Genomic DNA, 18,023 nt, shown 5'->3' on the forward strand with positions numbered 1-18,023 from the left:
ATTATCTTTCTCTTTATTTCTTTTTTCTTTTGATTATCTGCTGTAAGGTATGTTGTAGTGTCTGTCACTGAATATATTTGAGTACTGTACGATATAAAGATTGCTTTTAATTTGAATATTCTTTTCTCTTTGTTTTCCAATTTTATTTTTTCTAACAATTTGTTTTAGTTTTAGTAATATATATGTTAGGGTTATATTTATCTTCGGTTTTCAAGGTGTGGTTGCTTACTGTATCAGTTACCTGCACTTCTAGACTTAACTAAGGTGGTCATTAGCTTTAAGGGTTTGTCTTTGGCTTTCACAACTAATCACTTAAAAGTTATGCCCATAGTTTATATTTGTTGTTTAGGTTTGACTTTTTAATTTCAAAAGGATGTTGAATGCTTCCTTGTAAGGTTCTTCTGATGAAGAATATAAGTGAAGACCTCTAGGGTCTATCCAAACTCCAAAGCCTCATAAGAAAAATTCCAAACCAGCAGACCTGATTTAGGAGGATGTAGATGGTAATGAACATTGGGTGCTGGTTTTGGGTGACATTTCTAGGATTTCTCTTAATGCAGAATAGGACCGTTCTTTATTAGTTGGATATTAGGATTATTTTATTCCAATTAGTCTGAATTATCTTAGCCTCCTATATAGAGGCTTTATGATCTTTGCAGTTCAGGTTTGAAGATTATTACAATTAAAAGCATTTGCTTCACTCAAGATTTGTGATGTAACATAACCTAGGTGTGATGCCTAGAACCCTTCTGGTGTAATGTCACATAATGAAAAATTTGAGAATTGGGATAATTTGCTTCATGATTGATGCCCATGATCCTTTTTGACTGAATTTGATCATGATCCAAAAGTTTTGCCTCTTTGTTTTTGGTCATGAAATTTTTTGCGTTTTGCCCTTTTGTGTGCATGTGCTCTTATTGAGTGTAGCGAATGTGAACACTTAAGAGATTCGTAATTATCATACTGGAATTATCAAACACATGGATTTTCTTAATCATATTCATAGATATTTCTGAATAGAGTCAATAGACGATAAGGAGAATGAGGATAGTGGGACTAACAGGTGGGATTTCATCTGGGAAGAGTACCGTCTCAAATCTCTTCAAGGCCCATGACATTCCTGTTAGTGACGCTGATCTTGTGGCTCGTGTAAGTGATGAGCATAGCTGTAGACTTTGACAATTATGAAAAATATGTGAATCAGTTCTTCTTAGCTCTTTCATGGACCGAGTACCTTTTGGTTTCAGGATATATTGAAGAAGGGAACTGGTGGATGGAAAAAGGTTGTTTCAGAATTTGGACGGGGTATTTTGCTACCCGGTGGAGAAGTTGATAGACCTAAACTAGGACAAATTGTATTCTCTAATCCTGAAAAGCGTCAACTTTTGAATCGGTAAGTATTTTGTCGCATTTGCCTAATTTTATTACGTGACAGAGTATCTCTTTCACTCTTTGTAACACTATTAGATGTAAACAAGGGCATTGCCTATAATCTATTCTAATTATAACTGGTGTGGTGTAGCAAATCATACTGTTTTACATTTTACGTAGTCGCCATTTGATCTACTGATTGGTTGCTGAAAGTTGGTGGTTTTAACAGAATATTGTTATTTTGAGATCAATTTTGAAAATGCCAGAATTGATTCAATAAGCTTTAGGACGCAAGGGAAGTAAAGTACTCTTATGGTGGTGACATTATAATGCTCATCCCAGTTCTGAATTGTGTAGCAAGGGAAAACAAATTCCCTCTAGTTAAAATTGATTAGGTGTCAGAATTTCTTGAAATGCTTTATCAGAGATGATGCGTTGGAGATGCATTATAATAAATATTACATGCCCTGTAGACTTCAATGTTTATGTTTTATTCTTTTGTAGACTACTGGCTCCTTACATGTCATCTGGAATCTTTTGGGAAGTTTTGAAGCTATGGTTGAAGGGGTTCAAGGTTATTGTTCTTGATATCCCTCTATTGTTTGAGAGCAAGATGGACAGATGGACCAAGCCCATTATTGTTGTATGGGTTGATCCTGAAACACAGCTTCAGAGACTCATGTTGAGGGACAGAACATGTGAGAATGATGCTCGAAACCGGATAAATGCTCAGATGTCACTCGATTTAAAGAGGACCAAGGCAGACATTGTGATTGAGAACACTGGATCACATGAGGATTTAAAAGAGAAGTTCAAAAATGTGCTATTTGGGGTTACAAAACCATTGTCGTGGACTGAACTACGGCTTTCTCGCCAAGGTGCCTTATCTGCTCTTGTTTCCATCATCGTAGGTGTTCTTATGCTCAGAAAAGTTCATAATAGTGATACTAAATTATAGCAAGCTTTGAGTTGTACTTTTGGAGGTATTGACAGAGATCAACTTAAGTGTGTTCTTACCAATAATGAAGATGGTTATATGTGCTTTCACAATCTAACATTGCAGAAGATCCTCAGTCTCCTAGGTACGTTATAGGATATCAAACTAAGTGATTCAAGTCTTCAATTTGAAGCAAATAATGAGTAAAAGTAGGATGTGTACTCACAGATCAACGTGCACGCACAGACTGAATTTGAAATCGAGAATGAAAAATAGGTATAATGGATTAATGGTGCAACAATCTTGGTTAAGAAACACATTCTTTTATGGTAATGCAAAGAAAAAGACCCCACCTATACAAATGAGCTTTGTGCTTGGTTGGTTGATACTGTAGAAGCAAAAAAAAAAAAAAAAAAAAAAAAAAAAAAATACAAAGGGTCATATATACCCCACAATTGTAAAAGTTCAGCAGGAATACAGTCTAATTCAGCTGCTACTAGTTACCAATAGAACCCACAATGAAACCAGAGGCATCTCTAGTGAGATAAACTGGATATATCGAGGTTTTTGTTTTGGCTTCTTCTTTTACAATTGTTAAGTTTAGACTGTTTTATTTCTATAAAATTTTCAACTTTGTCTAGCTCAATGGTTTGGGCGACAGATGATACTGGTGGTTCCAAGCTCAAATTCTGTTTTTCTGTTTCTGCAATATTCCTGTATTGGTGGTGATCAGAGAAACCAAGAACAATAAAGGCTACAATTGACACCCACCAACTTATTCCCATGGACAGAACAAATTTATGCTTTCGAAAATTAGAGCAGCATAGATTCAGGTATTTAGTTGGGACGAACTGGTTGACTATATTATAAACTTAAATAAGCCTTGTGGAACAATCTTTAATTTTCAGCCTATTTATCTGTAAGACTGTAAACAAATTCAAATTAGGCCTTTGTTTGGAGGCTTTGAAACTACTAGGTTGAGAAGTCTATAAAGAAATACTTCTTCAGAAACCAGAGGGTATGAAAAGTAAATATGAAAATTACAAGGCACATTTATACAGAAACCATGAGGCAGCAAATTAAGTAATGACGAAGTACAATATTTCAACTTTCATAGGCAGTTCATCTTTAAAACTACAATAATATGCAATTCTAAGACAATTGAAAATTTCATATGCTACACGAAGTAAAGTGAAAGAATGGTAGCCAGCTATCATCACCTAGCAGAAAGAGTACATGTTAGCTCCACATTTGAACATGCTGGAACCAGATTACTTACAGGCGTCGGTTGTGGGCATAGAGAAGGCTTTGGTGGCATTTTTAGGTTCTCAACATCTCCTACGAGCATCTGTGTAACTCTCTTCATTGAAGGTCGATCGCTTGGTTTCATTTGAATACACCACAAGGCAGCTACTATCATTTTTCTAATTAATTTCTTCTCCTCTGCTGTAGCATCCCCAATCTCCAAGTCCTTCCCCTCATTATATTGATCATGCACCCATGAGGGGAAGTAAATTTGGCTTGATTTATCTGCAGCTGCATTTAGATTTTTCCTTCTGCTTGCCATTTCCATCAACAACATTCCAAAACTATAAACATCAGCTTTGTACGAAACGCCACCAATGTTTTTATAAAACAACTCGGGAGCAATGTATCCCATGGTGCCTCTTGCTGCCATTGATGAGACAATGCTATTGTTTGCTGGATACAGTTTTGCTAGCCCAAAGTCAGAAATCTTTGGGACAAAATTCTCATCAAGTAGGATATTATGAGGCTTGATATCAAAATGCAGAATTTGCATTTCACAACCTTGATGCAAATATTCAATACCTTGAGCGACTCCAACCGCAATCTCATACATTTTCTTGTAACTTAAAGTGATGGATTCTTCTTTGGAGTAAATGTATCTATCAAGAGAACCATTTGGCATGAAATCATATACTAAGGCACGCTTTGAACCCTCGACACAGTAACCAACAAGCTGCACCACATTGACATGGTGAATCCTTCCAATAGTGGCTACTTCACTCATGAAATCTTCCCCGTTAGCATTGGACTTATTGTCTAACAACTTAATGGCTCCAAAGTGACCACTCCGTAATTTGCATTTAAATACAGAACCATAACCCCCTACGCCCAACTTATCTTTGAATCCAGCTGACATTTTCTTAATGTTGGAGTAGGAGTACCTTATAGGCATGAAATTGTCAGAATGCAGAAAGTCTTCTATTGTGCGGTAGGTTGACCAATGCCTTCTTCGCCACTTATGTATCAGAAGTGCGATCATAAATGGACCTCCAAATACAAGTTTTGCCCCTACAACACTGACAACAACAATACTCGCGATAAACCAATAATCTGCAAAAGATTTGAAGGAGATGGGTTTAATTGCAGATTTGCAGCACAAATTCTACATAATTAATTAGGTGCTTGACCTGTATTTAAGTCTTGAAAGTGCAAGGCCATATATGCAATATGAGAGACAACCATCGATCTCTTTGATGATAAATTAGGCAACAAATTGAGAGAAATGACACTTACCGGTGAACGCCATCCAACCAATAAGAAAGAAAGCTGGAGTGCATGACAAAGAATGTACAGAATTAATTAGCACAGTTATTCGTAAAATCAAGTAGAGAAATCATGGCGTACTAGATCGACAGTATATACCTCGTATGCTGTGCGGATAACATCCATAGTAATTCCATTGACCGCTGCAAGGGTCAGTACCAGTGTCCGGTCTCGTATACACAAGCTCGAAGCCGTACACCATTTGATCGTGTATATCTTGATAGGAAACGTTTCGGAAGGGCATCCAAGTGGTCAGACCCATCCAATATACAGTGCACCCATTCTCCACATCTTCGAGGTAGATACTGCCTGGAACGGCATAATCATACATTTCGGAGTTAATACAGGGAGCCGTGCTCACATACCAAGAAGAATTCACTGGATTTGCACATTTCAAGAAAATTACTGGATCTGCATACAGTAGTTGCCAGGAAAGGTATGTATCCAAATAACTGAAGTTAGACTTGGACAAAGGAAAACGAGGAAGGGAAGAGCAGTTGTTCTTGTCGAGGCCAGGATCTACCACTCGGATTGTGCTGTTGTCGTAGTTAATGGCCTTGACCTAGTACTCTTGAGAAAATAGGCGCATCACTGTGATGTTGTTGTGGTCACATTCCAAAGTGTGGTTTAAGTCGCCACAGTGCTCTGGATCTTGTTGCAGTCGGAAAGGGTAGCGGATGTTGTGGATGTCGCCGCAAGAAGCGACACACTTGGCATCATCTTTAAGATCGGACGCACCCACACCGTTATGACCAGATGAGCCAAGAACCAAAAAGGTTACAATTGAAACCCAAGCACACTGCAGGGACAGGCTCCTAATCCCAGTTGTTCCCATGGAGAGAGATCAGAAAAGACTTGCGCAGATGCACAGTACCGAAGTCTATATACTTTTAATTAATGGAGTTTCTTGACGTGATAGTAACGCCCGTTTCAAAGTGTGAAGTTAGCTGGGTGTAAAGCAGACGACTCCATTTCCAACTTTACAGAATACAGAGACCAGCTAGACTTAATTGAGGGTGTAAGGCTCTCATTCATGGAGATGTCAATTACTCAATTTTGTTGGGTTTGTGGAATTGGACTGTAGCACTCTACTACACATTACAGATTGACCAAGACTTAAACTATATACAAGATCAAAGTCATGCAGGAGGGAGTGTCCCTTCCCATACTGTACTAACGACAAGTCGCTCGGAATTTCCACAACTTGATTCAACTAAAGTGGGCAGAGGCTATGAGGACCAGGTAAACACTACTGATCTAAATAAAATCTCTTTCATGGCTTCAGTTACAAGTGCTCCGATGCTCTATCATTGTTTAGTTAGCTGTATTATGAGAGTCGGTATGGCACTAATCGATTCTGGGCTTGTTCTTATTTTAATAATATACACTGCATCAGTTGCTCAGCAGCTCAGGCCAAGAAAGTACCCATATTACAAATGCAGGCTGCTGGGTTATGAAAAGTATAATTCTCAATGTGACATGTAACCATTCTATAACTTCGGGCAGAATAGTTACATCAACCATGATTACATAAACTTGAATACTTGATGATAATTTTTGTTACCTTAATGTTCTTAAGTGTGCATACACTATAAAAAAATTATACACATCACTCTAACTCAGCAATTGGTTCCAGTTGAAGGTTTAATCTTCTGGCAGGTGTGCTTGCACTTGTTCCTGCAGGACCTTGAGAGGCAAAAGGATTTGGAGGCATAGTCAAGTTTTCTCCTCCTTCCAACATCTGAACCACCCCTTTCATAGAGGGACGATCAACCGGGTGCCATTGGATGCACCAGAGACCCACAATCGCAAGTCTCTTTGCAATTTTAGCATCTGCTTCTTCCCCAACATGGATTCGGAGGTCTTCACCTTCTTCTAGTAGATTATAGATCCAGAATATTCGGAGGTCTTCACCTTCTTCTAGTAGATTATAGATCCATTCTGGATAGTAAATTATAGATCCATTCTGGATAGTAAACTTCAGGTGCGTTCTCTGTGGTTGAACTGATGTTCTTTCTTCCTCCTACGATCTCAAGCAGTACCATTCCATAACTATACACATCTGACTTATAGGACACATTCCCGAAGTTCCGGGAGAACACTTCAGGTGCAATGTACCCCATTGTTCCCCTAGCTGTAGTCATTGACACTATACTCTGATCCTTGGAACATAACTTGGCCAAACCAAAATCAGAAATCTTTGGGGTGAAGTTATGGTCAAGCAGAACATTGTGGGGTTTGATATCAAAATGGAGGATTCGTTGATCGCACCCCTGGTGCAGATATTCAATTCCTTTGGCTATGCCTAGAGCAATATATTGCAACTTATCCCAACCAAGGAAAGAATTGTTATTGTCTGCTGATGAAATGAAATCTTGCAGTGAACCATTAGGTAAGAAGTCATAAACAAGAGCTCGTCTAAACCCATCAGCGCAGAATCCAACCAAGCGAACTACATTGACATGATGGATATGACCCATTGTTCCCACTTCATTAAAAAACTCTTCCCCATCTCCTTTAGTACTAGTGAGGACTTTCACGGCAACAAAACATTCAGAAGAAAGCTTTCCCTTATAAACAGTCCCATATGCCCCTTGGCCTAATTTGTCCTTGAACTGATCTGTAATCCTCTTGATATCTGAATAAGAGTATCTGCTTGGTCTGAGAGCTCTGTAATCCTCTAAAAATGTTTCAATTTTTAATTGATTCTGTTTCTCCTTTCTATCAGAACTATAAGCATGATAAGCTGCACCAGCAAGTAGTACGAGTACAAATGAACCCAGGGATGTACCTGCAAGTTAATCCTCTGAGTAAATTTCGACAATACATCTCTTCTATCTATGAAACAGACTAAAGAATCTCTTAGAAAACACACCAGTAGCTACTAAAGTTTTCCCCGAACCTGTAAAAACAACAAGCGACCAAAATCGGTCCATATTTGTCAAATTACATAGTTGAGTTGTGAGCTACGACATAAGTAATGGTGTAACATTGCAAGGACAGCAGATGAAAGCTTTTAGAAAAGTTATGTGGGACTAACTGAGCTCCCTATTTCCTGTGATTCATTATCTGTGCAAAGTTTCCAACTTCTATCAAGTCATCATGTGCAGGAATGGAATTTCATGCGCATATATGCTAATACTAATCTCATTTCACAAATGCAGGAATAATCATCATGTGCAAAAATGCTTGGAATCTGTAACAAACATATAGCAAAACTTATCAATAGATGTTACCCTGTACCTCCTTTCTTCATGAGAAGGCATTCAATCTCAGTACTAGTGGTGCCATTGTTCTTCAATCCACAGATCTTGCCCTGTGCTTCACATAGTCTACAATTTGGTTCAGACCATTCCAAATAAAGCTCTCGAGTTTTATCCATGAATGGAACTGATGAAAGATTACGCATCTTTGTACAAGACAGGAGGGGCAAGTACTCAATTCCATAGGAAGAAGAAACCCAATAGATTTGGTAGCCAGGGCCTTCGACCAAGCAGGGGACTGAATACAGCGACGAGGCCGGCGATTCCCTTTCAGCTGAAGAACAATTGAATAAGGTAATATCAGTCATTTGGTATTCTGAGTAGTGGAAGGGAAAGATTGACATGTTGTGGACTTTCAAAAGCTTGGCAAGCAAGCAATCTTCTGGGTCGTATAGCTGGATTTTCTGAGCCTTATGGTATATGGTTTTGATTACAAATTTAACTGGGATTGGAAGCACAAGAATGGTTTCCTTCTTTTCATTGCAGGACACAAGAAACCCAGGATACCCAGGATTTTCTGGGTGGCTACCTTTGAAGCTGAATGGGAATTTGATAACCGGGCCATGTTTCCCACAGTTGGGTTTTTTACCAAGGACTATGGAGGAGAAAGCCAGCAAGATGAAGCAAAAGGAAGAAATGAGAGTTTGCTGCATTTCTCAGATTTTTCAGTACTAGCTTCTCCTGGACACTGAAGAAACTTTCTGATATGTTTGGATGTATTTTGAGATGGCTATAGCTAGGCTGGTATACGAAGATGATTGCAGTAATGGTTAGCAAAGTTGACTGACCTGGTCTATTGTCTCAAGTCTGATCACTAGTCAGGCTTTGATTGATGGCGACGTCTGCTGTGTATGCAGTACAGCCCATGTCTGGTTGACGACGTTATAGCACAGTGACGCAGTTGAATTAGGACTTTTTACCTTTGATAAGAAGCACGCGCGCTTGGCGCGTCTCGCGTGGCAATCTTCATCTCACCAAATCCACCTCAGGACATCATATCGATTATCGAGTGAAAGCGAACAGTTGGGTCGGAGGTCTCTCTGCTCGGTTTTGTTTCCTAGGGTTCGATACAGCGGCGGCGACGTTTTCAGATCGGCAGAGGTTCACCCCCATTCCGGCGAACGACGCCGCTCCCTCTCCTGAAAGTCTCGCCGAAGGTACCATTCTGTTGTTTCAACTCTTTTTTGAAGATTGTAGGGAGTTTTGGTTAGAAAATTCAAGGATAAAAAAACTTGTATGCTAACGACTATAAGTTCTATTAATGAATTTATCGTCAATAATCGCTCCAATTTGATTCGGGAATGGGCGTTTTGGTCAATGTGAATGAGTTTCAGCTTCTGGGTTTCTGTGGTTTGTTGTGTTTTGGAATTCTAGGTCGTGTCTGTTGTGGGATTTTGGGTGATTTTAATAGAGGGGTTTGTATTTGTCTTGTAAAGTTGGTAATTTATATGGTAATTAACATATGAGTGTTTGCGTTTGATGTAATTGTAGGATCTCAGATCCTTTGTTTGGACTGCAGTTTCATACATGTTCAAAGATACGCTCAAGTTGCCACCTTCGTCTTCCCAGATTGTGTTTTCGATATCTTTCTTCTCGTGGAGCATTAAACCATTATATAGTAATGAATCTTCTTGTTAAACTTAGTGTGCATAGGTCATGTTTTGGACAGTGAAGGTGATTATGTAGAAGCACTAAAGGCATTTATAGATAGCCACAGGTATGGATTTCCTAGTGGACGTTTTTTATTTGGAGCAAGTATGTTTTTATTCACCCTGGATTCTCTAATGAGGTGCTGCATTTGTGCTCAGCCAAATTATCCTCCTAGATGCATGTACTTGATATTGTAAATACAGCCCTCCAAATATCATGAATGTGGAGAACATAGCTCTAGTTTGCCATTTTATGTGTCTGGACCATGTATCACAGTATCTGATTTATCGACTGTATATACAATAAAACAATACAGTAAATAGACACACACACACACATACGTATTTGTATATGTATGCTCACATAAAAGTAGATTATGGCCTTTGTAGTATGTTGTGGACTGTTTATGTACAACATGTTGAAAAAGATGTTAACAGTATAAGGGTATCAATTAAATTTAAATTAGTTGATGTCTGATGGAGGTGAAAATGTGTAAGTTTAAATATAGTTAGCAATATTGTATGCCGCCATTTGAAATTGATTAGTTTTAATAATTCAATTTTTGATATTTTTGAGTGATGTTAGGCGGAAGTGAATACAAATATGAGATAGCTTTCTGCCCTCCAGAAAGGGTTGAAGGCAATCCCTGTTTGGAATACGTACATCACCTCATTTTCTCTTGGTTTCATGAGTTCACAGTAGAGCATAGCAAGAAGAACGTTGAAGATAACTACACAAGTAAGTAACAGACTCTAATTAGTTCTATGCTGGTTGAAGTTCTCCTACCTAATCTGATCTTCCTCACATTCTACTGAGAATGTCATTTATTAAAATCTAGAGTTGTTGTCTTGACCTATCTTTCATAGTCGGGTTTTCCTGGAACATTGGTAACAATTGTTCTTTTTGTGCCACATTCTGTTCCTACAATGCAGGACTTTCATAGAATTTGAAGAATTGAGTGCTGCTTATGCAAAAGGTGAGGTGCATCCTGGCGACATCAAACCGTATTTGGCAAAAGCATTGAATAGGATACTGGAGGTAGGTTCATATGTTCCTTTCATGTGTGTTCAATTTTTTTACAGCCAATGGGATGTTCATTCTTTTACTTGTAAATCTTGGTTGTTTGGCAACATGGATATGAAGTTTGAAAATTTGTTGCTTAATGAATCGGTTAATGCACCAAGATGAAGTGAATCATTGACTTCAAGCTTAGAGCATAGGTTTAGTACCTTCAGTTTCTCGCGTCTCATGCTTCCAAGCCTAATAAAATGTTATAGTAGAAGGTGAGCAGATGATCTGATTTATTAGGATTGGTTTACCTGATTATCCCTAACCCTAAGATATATGGTCTAGTGGAAAGCTAAGGTGTTAGATATGGGAACTAAACCCCACAAAATTGTTTTGGGTGAATGTGGTTGAGACCCTAGTGTCATGAGTTCTCTGCCTATTTTCTTTGCTCGAGTTTGCTTACATATTGTTGTTGACTCTCATGTTATTCAGGTTCGGGTTTTGGTACGATTACGTATATTTGATTCTGGACTATGTTTTCAGTTCCTTGCTTGCTCAATGTTTAGCCATTTACTGGTATCTGCTGCCAAAGTTACTTGCTTCAACTGGTCAATATCTGTTGTCATGTTCTTGGGCTGTGATAATCGCTTATATTTATCACAACCCAAAAACATGACAACAGATTGTCGTTTACTAAATCATAAACTAGTCACATGAATCGTAGAAAGAGGTGTCATAGCTGACCCTACAACAGATATTGACTAGTTGTCATGTTTTTCTGTTTATAACCTGGATCTTTGGGGTTTTTTTATCCCACCGTGCAGCTTAAGAAAGAGGTGTCAGAGCTGACCCTGCAACGAGACCTTGCTCAGTCTCAGGTTAAGGATCTGGTATAAGTGCTTGGAGATGATAAACTATCACCAGTATGTATTTCTAAACTGAAGATTCCAATTTACTTCAATATGTGTTGCATGTACTAAGTTAAGTCTTTTTTTTTTTATATGAATTTAAGTGGATATGGATCATTATTATCCCAAATTGCAAGTGCGAATTTCATGGGAAAACATTTAAATTCAACCCAAATTTTGTATCTTATGTAATCTTGAAAGTACTCCTCCCTGAAATTTGCTGCAAATTGTACTGCATTTTCTATTAGATGCCAAAGCTGGAGATTGTAATGCATTTTCTATGATAGGATTGTATGAAATATATTAGGTTCTTGAGGTGTCTATAGCTTGTCGACTTGTCCTAGAGAAGCTAGAACTTCATATCTATTGTAGAGATTTATAAAAATTTAAGTTCCCAAGCAACTGTAAATTTTTCTTACGACAGCATAAATTATTTGAATTTTCATTTCATGATGATGATATCTTCTTTGTGCAGTTTTTTCGATGTGATCTTTGTGCAGTTACATTATCCAAAAGCAAATGGACCTAAGCAAAGCTCACCAGCTGAGGTTGTAAATAATTGTCAATGCATTTGAAATGGACATCGATGTTGATGAGTTACTTGCTTCAAATGGAAAGAGCGTCAACTGATCATAGAATAGTGATGGTGACCCATTGTATTTGAAAAATACATTATTTTTGGAAGCATGCCAAAAAAGAAAGGTGTGAAATTGAAATTGGGTGAGTTAGTTTGGTCAATTTTTTCATACGTTAAACTCACATAGATGAGACCTAACCACACATGTTAAAACTTAGAGACGTTCAACTCTCGACGATTGCTTCAAATGGAAAGAGCGTCAACTGATCATAGAATAGAGACGGTGACCCATTGTATTTGAAAAATACATTATTTTCGGAAGCATGTCAAAAAAAATGGTGTGAAATTGAAATTGTGGGTGAGGTAGTTTGGTCAATTTTTCTACACGTTAAACTCTCACATAGATGAGATCTAACCACACATGTTAAAACTTAGAGATGTTCAGCTCTCGACAATTGCTTCAAATGGAAAGAGCGTCAACTGATCGTAGAATAGAGACGATGACCCATTATATTTGAAAAATACATTATTTTAGGAAGCATGTCAAAAAAAAAGGGGTGAAATCGAAATTGTGGGTGAGTTAGTTTGGTCAATTCTTTCACACGTTAAACTCTCACATAGATAAGAGTTTAACGTGTTAAAACTTAGAGACGCTTGGCTCTCTCTTTTATCGGGACTCAAACGTTACCCGAAATACATGATTTTTCAACCATAGCCGTATTTCACTATTTCGATCACATCTTATTTCATGAGATTTTTGAAAATTTTGCTTCCTTTCTATACTTGGTTCACAAAATTATACACTTGTATATAACCTACTAAACAAGTTATACCATATTAGTAGGCACGTTGTAGTTCGAATGACTAAAATTCATAAAATGAAAATTTGACAGTCTGATATGATCATTATAGTAAAACTTGGCTATGGTATAAAATTCTACTGGATTCGGCAACGTCCGGGCCTCGATCGAAGCGGTCAGCCGTAATCCATCATCACTTATCACACAGAAATGCTCTCACCTACCTCTTCATGACCTAGTTTTTGTCGATTCTTCCACACGTTAAACTCTCACATATATGAGATCTAACCACATATGTTAAAATTTAGAGATGTTCAGCTCCCGATGATGAGATGTAACTACCCCCATGTAAAACTTTCTGAACGTTTACCTCTCGAGGATAGGACTCCCCATAGGGAAACGTAAACGTATATAGGATTGACCGCTTTTATCAAGTTCCAAACGTTACCGAAAATGTGTGGTTTTTCAATCCTAGTCATGTTGCACTATACCTATCACAATCTATTTCACAAGATTTTTAAAAATATTGCTTTCTTTAATGATGTACATTTACTTATAACCCACCAAACAAGAGAACTTTGTACCACATTGATATTTAACTTTGGTATTACATCCTACGGTAAGATGTTCCATAAACTTATCCAATTCGATAGCTGACATTGTAGATATAGTGTTTTACCATAGCAGGCTGAAAAGTATGATTAATGATTATCACAAGGATTTCAAAACTGTTAGTGCAGGAGATGCATACAGAAGTATCAGACCTACATTCCACACAAATTATACATACACTTCATAAATTCGATAAACATTCATATTACCGATAAAATCTTGCATACAGTTCTAGTACATCAATTGTTAACTTTCCAACTATTAACAAAATGTAAAGAGAAAGATCCATAGCACCACAAGTTTTGTAGTGTGAATCTCAAAAAGCCACCAAGTTGGCGAACATGGATCATATCCTAATCCACATCCAATTTGTCATTCTTTTAGAGCATGCTAGAGTTAACCTTGTAAATCTGCATAAAGCCAACAAAAAAATTCATCCATTATCAGCAAAACCCTTTCCATTCTTAATCTGAACATCCATCAATGAATCTGAACAAGAGCTACCAATAGTATTATCATCTGTGTAGGCTGGGTAAGTAACTCCTCCTCTGACATGGCTCTTGTAATCCCTAATTCCAAAGCAAGAATGAAACATACCTCACCTCTAGTCAATTCTGCAAGCAAGTGTCTTGCTAACCATAGTTCTTAGCTCCGCATCAGTCATCTTATTCCGAGCATAACCAAAAATAGTGAAGTGCTGCAAAAAAAATCACACATTCATTATCAAACCAATTGATCCAAACCTCAAAATCAATAACAGACGAGACAAAGAAAAACAATTTCACACACCTTAGGGACGCGACCCTCATAATAAAGCACGAAAAGAGCGGGAATATCTTCTTCTTAGTAAGGTCCCCAGATGCTCCACAACCACAGTAATGCTCACAATGGACTCAGTTTCTTCAAAACTAAACCCACTCGAGCCTTACTTTCATTTACAGACCCAGACATAGCTGAAAGCAACTCGTCTTTCAATTCCTTGAAAAAGCAGTTTCATTCTCCACAGGCTTCACTGCTGGAGCCATCACTGCCCACAACACAGTAAAATCAAAAGCCACAAACTTTCCAAGTCCAAATTGAACAAAAACTACTTTGTTTTACTAAAATCCCAAATGTTCTAAACAAATCAAACTGACCAATGACCAAAGCCTTAACAAAACAAAGACTAAAACTTTTCATTCAACTCAACACAGACTGTGTAATCAACACAAACCCAGAAAAAACATCACTTTGAACTTGCGACAAGTATACGATCACAGATGACAGTTTACATAATTATTGTAGTGAAGCAGCCACTAGGCTCCTGGCTGTATTAGCAATGCATACAAGGCTCAAACAGATAAACAGTCCGTACAACTACGAGGTAACCTTAGCTCCAAAATCTGAACAGCATGCTGCTATTTTCTCATCATCAGTAGGCACAACCGGTACAGAAAAATAGAAGTAATTGGCTGATCATTTTGACTGTGGAAATGTATTAAAGAAAATATGTACATGCTTTCAGCTTGACTGTTGTACTGTACATACCAAGTTGATCCAGCTTGTTTGCAAGTTTTGCTCTTTTCCTAGGTGCTCTAGAATCAAAACAAAGTAGTTAAGCATATCATGGTAGCATTTTTTCCGCTAAAGTATCATGGCACACAGTACATACAAAACACTAGCAAACACAACCAAGACCAAAGAAACATAGCTTAATCATGGATCACATCTACAAATCTAGACATTCTACAAAAACCCAGGAGAACATAATGTTCTACCTCCCATATGAACTCACTCACCATTCACATATTTTGCTTAATAGAGCCCAAATGAACCAACAGCTTCATTATGATCACCTAATTATAATATCAAAATCCTCTAGTCTCTGATTATGAACACTTAAACCTACACTACATATTCCCTTAGCTTCACATTGTCAAAATGTCAAACTTCACACTAAGCTAAAGATTGATAAACCCATGCATCCGAAAAAAAAAAAAAGACTGATAGACCCAATTTCCAGTTGGTCCCCACCACCCAATTCAACTACCTCTGAATCCTTCGTCAATTATTCTAACAAATAATCTGAGCAATCAAAGTTGAAGAAAAGACTGTAAGCACCTGGATCATGGGCTTTCAGAGAATCGAAACCAGAGGTTTTCGCGGAAATATTTAAGAAGCGACACGAGCCGGTATGATTCTGACCACCCGGCACAGAAACCTCGCCGATCGCCGCCTTCTTACCACCGCGTTGCCCAGCCGTTTCGGCAATCATCCACGACTGACTGCTACTCTCTGACCCAGATGACCCCTCATGAGAAACCGTGGATTTGATTTCGGGTCTTACCCCGTTCAAGCTTCTTCAACACACCTCTCCACTTTTTCATTAATGAAGTTACCCGGCCACCTCCATATCGTGGATCGCGGAGGGAAGAGTTACCGAAAGTCATGCACATCACGCGCTAACGGAGACGACGGAGCCAGACGGAGAAGTAATTTGCACATGCCAATCGCTGATTGACACGTACTCCAGACAGCCAAAGTACTTGAAGTACTGCATACATTCCAGAACTCACTTTGATGGAGTGGAAACTTCGCTGAAAATACCAACCTAAGAACAATTAAATACCTTTTCTTTATTAAAAAATAAAATAAAAGTATGTTTATGCCTCGACACGTTAATGTTGCATTTTATTTAGAGACAAAATTGCACAAAAATAACGAATGATAGAAAGTTTTTGTCAAATTGACATCTCGAATCGACAAAGCAGAAAGTTTTTGCCAAATTGACATTTCAAATTGCACACAAACTGTTTTATTTTGGAATTCAAAAATATTAAATAAAATAAGGGATAAATACATAGAAGTTCACTTTAAAACATTTTATCTTATAGAGGTCCACTTAAACATTTTTACACACATAAATCCATCCAAGCTTAAATAAAGGTATTGAAGTTCAACTAAATTACAGACTGTCATCCAACTAAAAAAATTAGATTTTCTCTTTTATATTTACAAAAATACCACTACTGTAGAAAGTCAACAACCACTCTTCTCCTCAGAAAAGTCTCCGGCAGATCTCTGGCGAGGTCTCCGACGAACTACGGCAGACCTCTGGCAATGTCTCCAGCTGACTTCCGGCGAGGTTTTTGACCATTACGAAAGCTACTACCGCTAACAAGAAAAGCTACTACCGCCAGCAAGAAAAACTATTATCCCTAGCTAGAAAAGCTACTACCACCGACTACAAAGGCTACTACTGCCAGCAACAAAAGCTACTACCGCCAACAACAAAAGCTACTATCCCTAGCAACAAAAGCTGCTACCGCCGACTATAAAAGCTACTATCCCTAGCAACAAAAGCTATTATCCATAGCTACAAAAGTTACTACAACGAACAATAAAAGCTATTACTGCTAACAAGAAAAGATACTACCGTTATCAACAAAAGATATTATCGTCACCAACAAAAGCTACTATCGTCACCAACAAAAGCTACTATCGTCACCAACAAAAGCTACTATCGTCACCAACAAACGCTACTATCGTCACCAACAAACGCTACCACTGTCAACAACAAAAGCTACTACCTCAAACAAAAAAGTTACTACTACCAATAACAAAAGCTACTACCTGTAGCTACAAAAGCTACTATCGATAGCAACAAAAGCTACTATCGATACCAAGCACCAAAACCTACTCTCACCACCACCAAAACCTACTACCAAACACATTAAAAACTACACTCACCTCCACCGAAACCAACTCTCACCACCACCAAAACTTACTCTCACCTCCACCAAAACCTACTACCAAACATATCAAAAACTACACACCTCCACCAAAACCAACTCTCACCTCCACCAAAACATATTGTCGCCTCTAATGATCTCCTCTATAGCAACGTCTCCGGCGACCTCCGGCAAGAGTGTCCGGTGACTTCATGCGGCTTCTAGAGATGTAGTGGCTGGCTTCGCTGGGTGGTAACCGAGAGCAGATCGGAGAACATAATCTTCGCCCGTCGCCTTGCACCGGAGTCGAGGCGTCAGTGCGGTTTCTAGAGTCGAGGCGTCGGCTTGCTGAGTTGTGGTATCCGGATAAGGGTTGAGGCGTCGCTGCTGTCCAACTCCTCCGAAATCTCCTATAGGTCGGCAACCGCTCAAAAAACGTGAGTCTTGGGTGAGAGAGTCGGCGGGAGAGGTGCAACGGAGCTCCAATGATTGCTTCGTCAAGAGGTTAAATCGACGATGGATCAGATCTGGTTTGTAACGGGGGAGAGAGAGAGAGAGAGAGAGAGAGAGAGAGAGAGAGAGAGAGAGAGAGAGAGAGAGAGAGAGAGAGAGAGAG

The 18,023-nt window shown here is 38.5% G+C and overlaps 2 protein-coding genes and 2 non-coding genes across 6 annotated transcripts; 2 read left to right on the top strand and 2 right to left on the bottom strand.

The window, feature by feature from the left end:
• Positions 1-653: 653 nt before the first annotated feature.
• LOC101306681 (dephospho-CoA kinase domain-containing protein-like) lies at positions 654-2,329 on the top strand. Its single transcript, XM_004308496.1, has 3 exons — positions 654-1,149; positions 1,248-1,393; positions 1,876-2,329. The coding sequence occupies exons 1-3, from the start codon at positions 1,042-1,044 to the stop codon at positions 2,327-2,329; spliced, it is 708 nt and encodes a 235-aa protein (XP_004308544.1). The 5' UTR covers positions 654-1,041.
• Positions 2,330-3,524: 1,195 nt separating this feature from the next.
• LOC101306969 (probable serine/threonine-protein kinase At1g18390-like) lies at positions 3,525-8,795 on the bottom strand. Its single transcript, XM_004308497.1, has 10 exons — positions 8,123-8,795; positions 7,755-7,781; positions 6,844-7,670; positions 6,566-6,773; positions 4,979-5,290; positions 4,850-4,882; positions 4,403-4,666; positions 4,181-4,345; positions 3,873-4,138; positions 3,525-3,785 (listed from the first exon to the last, which is right to left on the bottom strand). Exons 1-10 carry the CDS (start codon positions 8,793-8,795, stop codon positions 3,525-3,527), a joined length of 3,036 nt encoding a protein of 1,011 aa, XP_004308545.1.
• Positions 8,796-9,146: 351 nt separating this feature from the next.
• On the top strand, positions 9,147-12,481 carry LOC101308801. The gene is made up of 6 exons (XR_185204.1): positions 9,147-9,299; positions 9,634-9,859; positions 10,378-10,530; positions 10,725-10,830; positions 11,625-11,723; positions 12,184-12,481. It is a non-coding gene; the product is annotated as an uncharacterized LOC101308801 (transcript).
• A 1,375-nt stretch (positions 12,482-13,856) lies between these two features.
• LOC101309003 lies at positions 13,857-16,043 on the bottom strand. 3 transcript variants are annotated; one of them, XR_185205.1, is made up of 4 exons: positions 15,798-16,043; positions 14,487-14,724; positions 14,300-14,394; positions 13,857-14,107 (listed from the first exon to the last, which is right to left on the bottom strand). It is a non-coding gene; the product is annotated as an uncharacterized LOC101309003 (transcript). The 3 variants fall into 3 exon arrangements; XR_185207.1 differs by lacking the exon at positions 15,798-16,043 and adding an exon at positions 15,225-15,308; XR_185206.1 differs by having other exon boundaries at positions 13,929-14,107; positions 14,295-14,394.
• Between the last annotated feature and the right edge of the window lie 1,980 nt (positions 16,044-18,023).

The sequence above is a fragment of the Fragaria vesca genome, linkage group LG7 (assembly GCF_000184155.1).
Source record: "Fragaria vesca subsp. vesca linkage group LG7, FraVesHawaii_1.0, whole genome shotgun sequence".
Taxonomy (NCBI): domain Eukaryota; kingdom Viridiplantae; phylum Streptophyta; class Magnoliopsida; order Rosales; family Rosaceae; genus Fragaria; species Fragaria vesca.